The sequence below is a fragment of the Puccinia triticina genome, chromosome 2A, assembly GCF_026914185.1.
Source record: "Puccinia triticina chromosome 2A, complete sequence".
Taxonomy (NCBI): Eukaryota; Fungi; Basidiomycota; class Pucciniomycetes; order Pucciniales; family Pucciniaceae; genus Puccinia; species Puccinia triticina.
Genome location: NC_070559.1, coordinates 7,015,640 through 7,028,859, shown reverse-complemented (window position 1 = coordinate 7,028,859; position 13,220 = coordinate 7,015,640). Strand labels below are relative to the sequence as shown.

Below are 13,220 nucleotides of genomic sequence, written 5' to 3'. Positions count from 1 at the left end.
CTGGAATAAACTGGATTGCGCAAGTGACGCCGACTGGGCAGGAGATTTTTCTAGTCGAAGATCAACCACCGGATATATCTTCAAGTACCTCGGCGGCGCAATTAGCTGGAGAAGTTGTCTTCAACAAACAGTTGCCCTATCTTCAACAGAAGCAGAATACCGCGCAACCACTGAAGCGGTGTGGTGAGCCTCATCAAAAGCACCTTCACTCTCCGCAGGCTCCAGGAATCAACTATCAGGGCAACCAACCACTCAGGACAACAACACGGAACACCAGACACAGGACCCAGGCGCCTCAACATCAAACACTCCATCATCGCCAAATCCAGACATGCATCAAACATCAATCCACATTGGTAATCAACTCAACAGCCCTTTCCTTGTCTCTTGGTTTCACACTAATGCACCTACTTTGGGATTAGTACTTGTCTCATCTTCATGCGCCTCATCCCTTTTGTTCATTTCTCTTACACTTCTCCTTGATTGAAGTTTTTCACTGTTTCAGTTTTCCCACAACCACAAGTCAACCGCCCCCCAGATTGTCTATATAAACTGCCCCTTTGTCCACACTTTTGTCCGCCATCAGCTCATCAGACAGTAGTTGATCAATAGTTATATAGTCTCATAGTTACCTTATAGTCAATTACAGTAGCCATTCTGCCTTGACAATTATATCATCTTGCCTGCTCAACATCCAGTAACCATTCTGTGGGAGAGCATTACTTACTTCACCATTTCATCACCTTACCCTGATATCTTCTTGATCTTCTGCGCCACACCTTTTCTTGAGTTTCATTACTCTATTGGTGTCCTCTACTCTTTAGCATTTTACCCGGAGGGCAGCCTTTTCACGCACTCATCCCCTCCACAGCTATCTCTATCCCACGGAGTAGTCCCCACAGCGGGACAAGGAATCATGTGGCTATGTAAATTGATGAAAGAGTTACATCTCATTGTTGACCTTCCAATCACACTCAAGAGCGACAATCTGAGTTCAATCTATTTGGCTAGTAACCCGATTTTTCATGGAAGATCGAAGCACATTGAAATTGAGTTCCATTGGATTCGAGAGAAAGTCAATCAAGGATTTATCAAACTAGAACACTGCAAAACCACTGAAATGATAGCCGACATATTCACCAAAAACCTTGGCAAGAAACCATTCAACAAACTCAAAAAGCTGATAGGTCTTAATGATAGTTGCTCTGATTGAGGGAGGCTATTGAATTCTGCAAATTCAAGATTCAATCAGCGCAACTATGCATACATGTATTCAATATGAAGCCACGTCAGCATCTCAGTCAAAACTCGAAGCCAAGTCCCTCGCGCGGTTTTTCCCTTTCTTTAGTCAATCAATCAATCAATTCATCAACTAAAGAAAGGGAAAAACCCTTTACTTGTTTTGACTCATATTATTGTCGTGCCGTTCCCACTTCACTCTGAACATCATTGAATCTTATTAGGTTCTTTTCACATAAGCTTCATCATTGTTGGGCAGATCTAACCCGCACACTAAAACTCATTTCAGGTTAGAGTTCTTTTCACATAAGCTTCATCATTGTTGGGCAGATCTAACCCGCACACTAAAACTCATTTCAGGTCCTTGTCAAGATCCCTCCAAAAATTATACCAAACCCGGAGGCCCGGGTCGCAACCTTATTCCGCATGACAATGTGTGATTTGTACTTTTTAAGGCAAAGGCCGCCTAGGTTGGTTGCACTGCCAAAGTGGAGGCTTTCTGACCGCATGCATCAATGTAAGGTCCGCGCAAATCTGTTGAGTTGTTGAGTGGAAGCCTAGTCAATGCAGTTTCCAATGCGCAGGTTGCGTGAGGTGATCTGTAGCTAATAGTGGAGGCCTGCCTAACTAGTAAATCTAACTATACTCTTCTATATATATGCATGCCTTTTATGATTTATATGACTTTCCACCTGGGTATGGCCTGTACTAAACCTATAATCGTAACTAACTTCTAAACTAAAAGAGCTAGCTGGGTAGTTGAAGTGAGTGACTAGGGTTAAGTTTGTATGTAGAATCTATTTCTCTAATAATATTCTATCACATGCAAGTATTTTAGGCTGTGAGTTGAGTTTTTGGCAGTTTTGTTGCGCGCAACAGATCTGGATCACCACATCCCCCCCCCAAATTAATGCTGTCCACAGCATTCCTAAGCAAGCAACAAAACTGTTGAGTCCTTCCCGCTAAGAAATTTCTAGTCCACTGATGTTGTTGTAAGTCCTTGACAATTTTGTACAAGTTTCCGTGCCTTCTTTCCTGTTCCTTGTGTTTTTCCGATTGGCTATTTGTGTTGCATTGAGTCAACTCCAAATCGGTATTGTATCTTCTGATCTAAACATCCTTTCTTTATCTCAAAATCTAGTATATGTATGTCCTATGTAAACCTATTCCCCCCTGCCACTCCCAAATCAAAGGATTTTAACGCCCTCCGAGTATACTCTGTACTCCTGTCGTTGACCCAAAGAAAAGGGATGTGGTTGATGATTCCCGACAAAAGTATAACATATGTCCCCCAGTTGATGAGTTAAACCCTCTTGATTAACTTCCCTCCAACTGGCTTCCTGTATTCCTATGTATTTCTAAATAACTCTTTCCTTCCGTCACATTGTACTCCTTTTAAGGCCTAACTATACCTCTATTTTCTCTACTAACGAAAGGGTGATGTCATCCAATATTACACCCATTTAAATTCTTTCCTATGTTTCCACCTCCTTCCATTTGATAATCCACATAGTCCAGAAAATAAAGCTAGGATACCCTGTCTAAACAGTAATTTCTTCCTTCTTCATCCACTTCCTAAAAATTTCCTATCCAGTCCTGAACTTGCTTTCTTGGCAAAACTCTTCTTCATATTCCTTGTTGTTATTGCTTGTGCTAGTACTACTCTTGTATTTTCTTGTGTGCCTTCCTCATTTTATTTGATCTTCCAGTGATCTTATCTGAATTTCTTGCTTGTTATACATATTTTATCCAAAAGAAGTGATTCAGTACCTCTTGTTGTCCATTGTATCTTCATGTATGATTCCTGCACCGTGACTTATTGATATTTCCAACCAAAATTGATGTTAAGTTTTGAAATCACGTGATATAGGTGAGCTGCTGATCTGTCTTCCTCTTGACACTGCAGCTTAGGGTCATGCAGGACCTAGGGATTCTTTCAAGTTGCAGTTTATGGTCATGCAGGACCCTGGGTTTTGCTTGAAATTTTGCAGTTTATGGTCTTGCAGGACCTTGGGTTTTTGTTGAATGTTGCAGTTTATGGTCTTTCAGGACCTTGGGTTTTGCTTGAAATTGCAGTTTATGGTCTTGCAGGACCCTGGGTTTTGCTTGAAAATTTGCAGTTTATAGTCTTGCAGGACCTTGGGTTTTGCTTGAAATTGCAGTTTATGGTCTTGCAGGACCCTGGGTTTTGCTTGAAAATTTGCAGTTTATGGTCTTGCAGGACCCTGGGTTTTGCTTGAAAATTGCAGTTTATGGTCATGCAGGACCCCTCAATTGTCCACTTTGTTCTTCTGATAGACACTGCGCTGAGCTAGCATCTTTTCGCAAAAGCCGGGCGCGCTTCTGTTTGCTGTTCCGAGTGTCACAACACTTGTGAAACCCCCTCATGACTTGCTGATACGGGCCTGTGATGCCCTTGCTGGCCCTCCGATCTTCGTCAAGTCCCGATCGATGCCAAGGATGCTGCACCTCGCCCGACAGCCACCGGTACGCCCAACGGCTCCGCCGATGATCGTCCCTTTTATTCTCCCTTTTTCCTTTTTCCTTTGTTCTTGTTCCTGCCGTCTTACTAATTTTGAACTTTTTGAATTGATGGTTATGTACAAGCAGTGCCTCCACCTCGTAACCGCGGCCACGCTTGCTTATTGCCAAACGTCTCAGCTTGCTTCAACCGCCCGTATGGCCAAGTACTCCGCGATTGATTGACCTCCACCCTTGCAGAATCAAACTAAAAGATATTGAATACCAAAAAAACCGTTGTCCGCCGAAGCACCAATCCTCCGCGCGCATCCATTCTCAGCTCCCTCAAGACAAATCTGCTCTATTTGCTCGATGCCAAAACTTCTCCCCTGCGTTGTCAGCCATTCGTGCATAGGCCGATTATACACTCTGCATTGTTGTTAGCCTATCCTAGCCTGCGTCATCAACAATCTATCCAAGCTGTCCTCAGCTGATCTTTGAATATAAAAAAGCAGCTCCATCGTTGCCGGTCTCTTCCCCCCTATGTCCTTGTTTCTTGTGTAAGCTTTCTGCTACTGAATATCCAAGGTTGTGTTGTCAAGCATTTGCGCGTAGGCCAATCATTTGATTCCACGATCCCCCGTTTATCCTTGAATATATAAACAAATAGCACCATAGTTGGCTATTCTTTTCCCCGTGATTGAATCCATTGATGACTGTTCTTCCCCGCTATCGGCACCAACACTGTTGTACATAAAAACCCTTGCAGTCGTAAGATCTTGTCCGCTAGGTCCTGGCCAAAAGAAGCCGCAAAAAAAACCCTGCTAATACATGAAACTTTCCCAATTCTATCTGCTGTTTTATCGCAAGTGACATCTACCATAATTATCCTTTGTATGTATTCTTCTCTACTTTGTGTATTAATTCTAATGTTTACTAATTATGAACAAAAGTTGAGTTTTACAAGCGCAAGATAGTTCACTGTTTTAAAAAATGTGATTGAACCAGCCAAAGAGAGAGCTTGTTTCCTGCCACAATGTATTGAAATTGGATGAATGTAATGTGAACTCTTGGAAACCTGAATGAGAAGCACTCTGGATGATTTTGATAGTACTTTTGTACAGAATTCTAGACAGTTTAACCTCTTGTCTGGGAGGCCTGTGCTGTATCTGATCCGCAGAAAGTGATTTTCAGATTTTTCCAAATTGAAGTCCTAGGGTGCTCCTGTCACGACCGTCCTCTTGAGGTTAGCCGCGGTACGTTATAGGTTCTTTGTTGTTGATCTTGATGATGATTTACTGATCTTCTTGAAGGTTGTGGCCACTGTTGGGACACCAGATGTGAGAACTCCTTTGGGATGGGTTGGCAGTCCTTTGAGGGGGAAATAACAATATGATATTCCAGCTAAGTAATACTACTGTTACAGGTGGTTTGAAAGACCTGCCCCTCTATTATACTACAGAATTCTGACAACAAATTTATTTATTGTTGTGGCGTGACTTTTATGACGGAGAAAACTTGTATGTAGTAGTCTCTATCAGACCTAGATCAGTTTTAACAAGTACAAGATGCCTATACAACCTCTATATGGCAAGATGGGAAAAGAATATAATAAGGGTGTTCAAAGTTGAAATCATAAAATTTTCAATGCATAAAATCATAAAATCATAAAACTTTCAAGTGATGATTTCATATGTACCATTCTAGAAATGTTGCTCTAATTTGAGTGCTTGGGTGCAACATATTTTTTTCAGCTTAGAATTTTATGATTTTATGGTTTTATGATTTTATGCAAGTCAACTTTGAACACCCTAGATCAAGTGAGAATATGTTTTGTTGGGTTTTTAATGGTTTTAGCAGAGGGAAATGGTGATGGAGTGTGGTATGAGATTTCTATGTTAATGTATGATGACTATGTCTTCCGTGATGATGGAAAAATGATGACTGGTGACCACTGAGCTGGGGTGCCTGGGTGATCCTGGAAAAATGGTGGGAGGAGGGCCTCCTTATATATTCCTTTCTGAGTTATTTTTGCTGGTGAGGGCTGCACTCAAGGCATTTCTGCTGGTGGTGACCCTGTGGATTGCACTGCCTTCTGCAAGGGGTGCATAACTTAAACTGATGTTCCGCATGACAATGTGTGATTTGTACTTTTTAAGGCAAAGGCCGCCTAGGTTGGTTGCACTGCCAAAGTGGAGGCTTTCTGACCGCATGCATCAATGTAAGGTCCGCGCAAATCTGTTGAGTTGTTGAGTGGAGGCCTAGTCAATGCAGTTTCCAACGCGCAGGTTGCGTGAGGTGATCTGTAGCTAATAGTGGAGGCCTGCCTAACTAGTAAATCTAACTATACTCTTCTATATATATGCATGCCTTTTATGATTTATATGACTTTCCACCTGGGTATGGCCTGTACTAAACCTATAATCGTAACTAACTTCTAAACTAAAAGAGCTAGCTGGGTAGTTGAAGTGAGTGACTAGGGTTAAGTTTGTATGTAGAATCTATTTCTCTAATAATATTCTATCATATGCAAGTATTTTAGGCTGTGAGTTAAGGTTTTGGCAGTTTTGTTGCGCGCAACAGATCTGGATCACCACACCGGGCACCAAAGTAATCTTATGCGCCAATTCGGAAATCTTGATGAGCTGGACCCCGATCAATCTCACCAATATACAAAAAGTGTACACAATCAAAAAATTGAATGCTTCTGGTCTCAGTTGATGCGACATTACAACGTTGAACTTATAAATCAGTTGTACGAAGCGGATGAAAGTGGAAAATATGACCCCCAAGACCCTGTTGATTAGTAAGTATTCATACGGTATACCTCTTATACTATTTTATTCATATTTTATGAAACTGAGTTTGATCATTTTTTTGCACTGCAAAAGTCTCCTTTTTGTTTACCTATGGGTACCTCTTTTGCAGGATAGTCTGGACAAATGGATCCATAACTATAATTCATACAAGAGGCGTATCGACAAAAAAAGCATGCTCCCCAGTGGATGTAGTGCAAATGTGTGTTACAAAAATCCTGAAGACTACGATGCGGAGGATGGACTTGTACCTGTGGAACTCTCTGCTGTGCTCGAACTAGAAAATGAATTTTATCCAGATGCAGAGGATCTTCTTTGGACTTGCCCCGAGTGGTTCCGGGAAATGATGGACCTTCTAATTACCAAAATGGAACTTGATTTTCCCAAAATAGACACTCAGAATGACTGGAGTACACTTTCTTTGTTAAGAACTTCCATAAATCTTTATGACTCAGCTTGGATTGAAGATCCCACCAATGATCCTTCAGAAACAATTGCAGCACATGCAAACTTATTATATGATTTAGTTTCTACTCCTTAGAATTTAAACATGTGTAGCTTTCAGGAATCCAAAACACCAGTCAATATAATTCTCAGTTGGAAGGCAGTTTTAAGCTAATTTTGGGGCAGAGGTTGGGGGAGTGAATGTTTTTTCTCCAGCATTTAATGACTTCCAAACTGGATGATATACAAACCTTCTCCATAGCTTGACTCGTCATATTCTTTCTACGCAAAACGGCCTGATAGATACTGTCTTCCAAGTCACCTGTTGTAGACCCATGCAGGCAACTTGAAAAAGGTTTTATTTTGGTGCACGCCCGATTGGGTGCTCACCAGCATCAACATCCATCTACCTGATGAACAGTGTTTCAAGTCAACTGATGGATGGGAGGGAACCGGAGCGCAGTGAGGTCCCGTTGTCCATGGGCTGGAACCCATAGCAACTATCCTTGAGATGCGACTCCAACTCCTTCGTAGTCCCCCTCAGGAAGGAAGCCTCAGTCGGCGTGGAGAAGCGCCCCAAGCTTCTTCTCAACACCCAGACAGCCGTTGATACGGTAGCAGTGGGAGGTGTTTACGCCTCTGAGACGCGTGGGCTGGAGAGCGGCCCAGGGATGAGCCCCGATGGGAGGAAGGAGTGGATAGACATCTTCTACTCGCCTCTTATGGTCACCAGCTCCTTTCACCTATCCCATCGCACCGAGCATCACTTCACGTTTCCTACGCCTTTTCTTTTCGACACCACCCACCCACCCAACAGATCGCACACCGAGGGAAGTGCGCCAGACCAGAAAGGGTCTAGCACCGATCCCCCAAGAGCGTGCTCCTTTTCTTCTGCTCCTGGGGGTTTTCACCCCTCTCGTGCCACCGAGACACAGAGATGAATCTGAAGAGTTGTCGGGAGCTCAAGGGACCTGAAAGCCCCCCCTGAACCACACACGGCCAACTGGGAACCCCCCAAAGGGGTTCAGGCCGGCCTAGGGGAGCGCGATGGCAAAACCATCACGCCTCCCCGAGCTTGTAAGAATAAAAGTGAGGAAAGAGAAAAGAACCTCTCCCAAACCCTAGTAGGGAGAAGTTCCCGTGATATCACCACAACCTGGACCCAGGAGGGGCCTAAGTTGCGGGAGGTATGCGGAATGGATATATAACCCATTCAGGCAACTTGAAACAGGGTTGTTTTGGTTGCCTGATTGGGTGCGCACTCGCGCGGAAAACCATACTCCTGAGGGAGAGCCTGATGGAGACCCATTCAGGCGACTTGAAACAGGGTGTATTTTGGTTGCGCACTTGGGTGCGCACCAACACCAACAACCATATGCTGATGGAGATGGTGTCTCAAGTCAACTGATGGATAAATAACCCATTCAGGCGACTTGAAACAGGGTTGTTTTGGTTGCACGCTTTGGTGCGCACCAATGCCAACAACCACATGCCTGATGGAGATGGTATCTCAATTCAACTGATGGATACCCATTCACCAGGAAAAAACAATTATCACTTGTCAACAAGTGACATAGCAAAGTACAAAGGGGCCTTTGTACTTTATTATGTCACTTGCGCAGACCAGTGATCATTGTTTTTTCCTGGTGATTCAGGCGGCTTGAAACGGGGTTGTTTTGGTGGCGCACTTGGGTGCGCACCGATGCTGACAACCATATATATGCCTGATGGAGATGATGTTTCAAGTCACCTGATGGATACTCATTCAGGCGACTTGAAACAGGGTTCATTTTGGTCTCCTGCCCATGGCACCAGCACTGATAAACATTGGCCGGATGGAGAAGGTGTATTCAGGCGACTTGAAACAGGGTTTATTTTGCTGTATGCCTGCTTCGCCACTCAGAGAGCATGTTAAAAGGCAAGACTTTTCCTATTAGTTCTTGTCTTTCTCTTTGTTCCCCCCATCAACCCAGAAGTCTTTGCTTTACTCAACTTGAATTTCTTTTAGCATCAAAACCATTGACCATCAACCTCTATTTTCCTTTAGTCTATTTTTACTTGATACTTCATGACTCAAACTCAAAAGCTCATAAATTACAAACCTGGGGGTCAGTTTGGTGCCCAGTGGAGTAATAACACTCGTACTATGACTTCTGGAACTGGGAGTCAGTTTGGTGCCCAGGGAAGTAATAGCAATAATAACTGGAGCTCAAATGATCATGATTCTGATGATTAGACTGTGATAGATGAAGTAGATTCTTATCAATTAGATTACTCCGATGAAATAACTCAAATACTTTCTGAGCAAGCCAAGAAAACCCTCAAGCAGACCTTCCAGCTCAACCAATCGTTTTTTTGCTCTGTTGAGCCCTTTGTATTGCAAATGAGTGTCAAACCCAAAAAATTACCCTTCTCTATTGAGCTGCAAACCTTTGCGTAATCCAAAAACTTGATTGTTACTGCTGGTGGATGCGCTAAGAAGATTCTGTTCCTCGTTCAATATCATCCTCAAGACCACTCCGATTCAATCTATAATCAGCTTTGTGAACTAGTCGAAGACGTCCATATCCTGAGTGGCCATCAATCCAACCTGAAGAACAACAAAAAGCTCTCCGGAAGAATGGCAGGGATTGGCTTCCGTGGCGGATACAAGAAAGGAAAAAGTGCCGGTAAATGACCAACACTCTGATAAATGAATGACGTGGTTGTACTGATTTGAATTTCTTTCCAGGTACTTACAAAGTCCGCAAGACCCTCAAACCTTCTCATATTGAATTGGACAAGGCCCTCTTGAAAAAGCTACTGGCGCACAACCAGTTTATTGCTCATCAATTTCGCCATTTCTCCGAAGCAGCTTTTGAGCAGAACAAGAAGTCCTTGGAGGCGTTTGGTATACCCAGTTGGTCAGATGAATCTTGGGATAGCTACAATAAAGATCCAACTCCCCTTGCTTCCAATGTCATAGTTACAACAAATGATTTTTCAAATAAACCACACTGTGACAAGGACAAAAATCTTTTCACCTATGGCCTATTTAGCTACATCAATTTTTCTACTGGTACTCCCATCCTACCCCCTGCTGACGCACGTGGTCATGCACTCTGATTTCCTGAGTACGACTGCAATATAGTCTTTGGAAAGACTCCTGGGATACTCAAAGTCTTATGGAAGAGTAACGAAATTTCTCATCACACCATCAGCCCACCAGCTGAACTCAAGACAACAAAGACAACAACTCATCTAGGCTGTTCGTGGCAGATTTCTCATACCCTTGTTTCCAGAGCTGTTGGAATTCAAAAGATGTCTCCTGAGGAAAAGAAAAAGCAAACAACAAACCAAGAGGAATGGTACCAAAACAAGATCCAGAAGAAAACTGGTTAAACTACTAGCAACTTTCTTTCTATAACCATCATGATTTCTGAACTACTTGTCATCCTGAATTACTTGTTTCCTTTCTACTTACATAGCAATCTACTGGAGTGAAATAATTGAAAAACTGTGTCAAATACTCTATGTCTATTGAGTGTTAATTAAGTAAGGGTTCATAGTTTCCTGATTTGCAGGAGATGCATCGGCGCTTAGCAGATACTTGGATGTGATTTGATTGGAGGCTGGAGTCCAAGGGATTTGCTTCAAGCTTGGCAGATCTAGTGCTCGGCATGCTCTCAAACAGACATGGTTGAAAAGAAAATCATTCATGAACACATTTGGCTCAATTTGAGACCACTGAGACCAATGAGTACTATAAAAAATGGTGCAAAGTGTTTCGATGTAAATAATTTATCACAATGTATAATAATAAGTCAACTTACACTGGGTTTAAGTCCACTATTTTGGGCTTGCTCATAAGTGGGACAACTCCCTTCAGGTTGGTAACAGTTAGTTGTCCATGGGTGTGGTTGTACGTCCAATGCTGAAAAGCCGCCATTAAATGATTGATTGCTGGTGAATAATTGTTCAAATTAGTGTCAAAGGTTTCTGGAGCCAAGAAGGTTTCCCATTGTCCTGGAATGTATTCCTTGACAAAGAAGATCTTCTTGGGTTTGTCTTCAAAATTGGCAATTGCTTCAGTTTCTATCAACGGATAATTCTGGAAGGGTTGGCCAGAGTTTTGAGGATCTGGATACTTTGGAAAGGCTTGCACAATCTGCCGCAATCAGAAAGAAACAATCAGCTTGATTCATAAATAAACAAGTGGAAAATAATGCATACATGTAAGTCCCTTGCAATATTTTTGAGGTCAGATGTAGCAGTGATAGACGTCAAGATCAATTTGGTAAATAAATACATGAATTGACGGGCTGCAGCGTAGGATCTCATTCGGTAAATTGGAAAAGGCAGGTAGCTTGTAGTAGGATGTTCGCGCTTAGTACGGCACTTTGCCACCATAGAGTGAATTTCTGGAGTATCGAGAAGCTTGGCCATTATAATTCTTCTGTGTTCGCTTTGAGATACAACATCAAAATTATCAACCTGATAATGTACTAGTCGACGAAAGGTATCTAAACCATTTGGATCAAGCTCAAGCCGTATCCCCTCCATCCAACCTTCTGCATTGTGATTGGTAAAAGGTGTTGACAAATCTGGTGTACCAAAGTGATCCCAAGAGAGATTGTATGGATCAATTATTGGTTTTAAAACCCCTAATTAAGTGTAAAAAGAGTGTTGATAAGTTATTTGTGCCAATTTTTGTTATGATGAATATTTGAATCTCACATGGTGGGCACCTTTGTGTGACAGCTGTTGGAATCACAATTGGTTGGATTTCATGAGACTGATTAGAAGCAGATGTTGCCAATGACAAGAAAGCTGGGTTTGCTTGCCCGCTATACGAATTGAGACTGTTGGACTGATTTGTGATTAAACTACTGCTGTTATCAGCTAGAGTTTTGGTTCCATTAACGTTTTCAATTGAGCTAGTTGGATTTTTTGGAGGACAGGTAGAGCTGGAATTTGGTTTGGGGTCAAGAAAAGTGATAGAATCAAGAGTCCCTAGTTCGGATCCATCTTTACTGACACTAAGGCAATCTTCTTCATCTTCTTCTTTCAAGTGATGCTTCTCATAAGAGTTTTAATTGAAGATGAGATCAATAGATTTGTTCTGTTCAAGGTGAGAGATGAACAATAACTGGTTTTCAACACCAGATGTCTTTGAGCCCAATTTAGAAAATTGAAAGTGATCTGAAGAAAATTTTCCCCATTTACCGAGGTTTAGACCAACATATTTTTTGCAAAGATCAGAGAGTAAGGTATTGTGAGAGTTCAAGCTACGTATATCAATCCAGTGTGGTGATCAGAGCTTGGAAAGCTTAGGCTGAAATTTACCGCCAACCCTTATCTCAAAGCCACACTGAACAAGTACCTTATCCGGTGAATTTAAGGACGAAATAGCACCTTTGTTGGGTGCGGCAGGTTTGGGTTTTGATGATCGTGGGTGTCTAGAGGAGCTGGTTGGATAAGGGGCGGCAGAAACTCTTTTGGATCTAGCGATCACTGCAAAAAAAACTGTGTCAACTGTGAGCAGTTGACATGCGGCAACTCTGAGGAAGCTTGTGGTGTTACACCAGCCTTACTCAAGGTTTAACTCAACCCAAGCTTCAATGCACAGTCACTGTGCACCTTGCACAGTGACTGTGCCAAGAAAGGCACTTCTGCATTCATGTGGAGTTACAATGGCAGCTTGGCTTGAGTATCCTGCATGTCAACTGCAAGCAGTTGACCAAGTTATTTTTGCAGTGGATATCATATGGATTTCCAGAAGGAGGCATTGCTTTGACTTCATTGTTATTTGATGGGGAAAGGCCGGTGTGGTAGACGGAAAAGTGAAAAATCAAAAGTTTTTCCTCATACATATATTTACTCACCCTAGGCCTCAAGATACCACCAGATAGACCTCATAAATGGATTATACGGCCAATTTTACCCCTAGTCACCACTGGAAGTGTCACTGGAACCCCGCAGGATTGGAAGTTACACCCTCTTGGACCCTCATGGACACGGCCAGCCTCAGTCATTAATTTGTCACACCCCTCAAGTCACCTTTCCCAGGTATACGCATACTCAGCCCCAGCCAAACACATACTCTTTTCTATCCCTCTTATCTCCACTGCATATGCAGGGGACCAACCCCATTTCTTCTGTATTTGACATGTCCCCGCCTCATTTATGCACCCCTTGCAGCTGCATGCAGTCTTCTGACCCCATTTCTGCACTCCTTGCATTAGTCTGACACCACTCATGCACCCCTTGCATGAGGTAACC

General features: G+C 42.7%; 2 protein-coding genes across 2 annotated transcripts; one reads left to right on the top strand and one right to left on the bottom strand.

Annotated features, from left to right (window-relative positions):
* Window positions 1-9,027: 9,027 nt before the first annotated feature.
* PtA15_2A746 (uncharacterized protein) lies at window positions 9,028-10,064 on the top strand (the record flags this gene model as incomplete). The annotated part of the gene is made up of 4 exons (XM_053166798.1): window positions 9,028-9,124; window positions 9,206-9,321; window positions 9,439-9,628; window positions 9,691-10,064. 4 exons carry the CDS (start codon window positions 9,028-9,030, stop codon window positions 10,062-10,064), a joined length of 777 nt encoding a protein of 258 aa, XP_053017984.1.
* A 703-nt stretch (window positions 10,065-10,767) lies between these two features.
* On the bottom strand, window positions 10,768-11,279 carry PtA15_2A745 (uncharacterized protein; the record flags this gene model as incomplete). Its single annotated transcript, XM_053166797.1, has 2 exons — window positions 10,768-11,106; window positions 11,172-11,279. 2 exons carry the CDS (start codon window positions 11,277-11,279, stop codon window positions 10,768-10,770), a joined length of 447 nt encoding a protein of 148 aa, XP_053017983.1.
* Window positions 11,280-13,220: the final 1,941 nt, after the last annotated feature.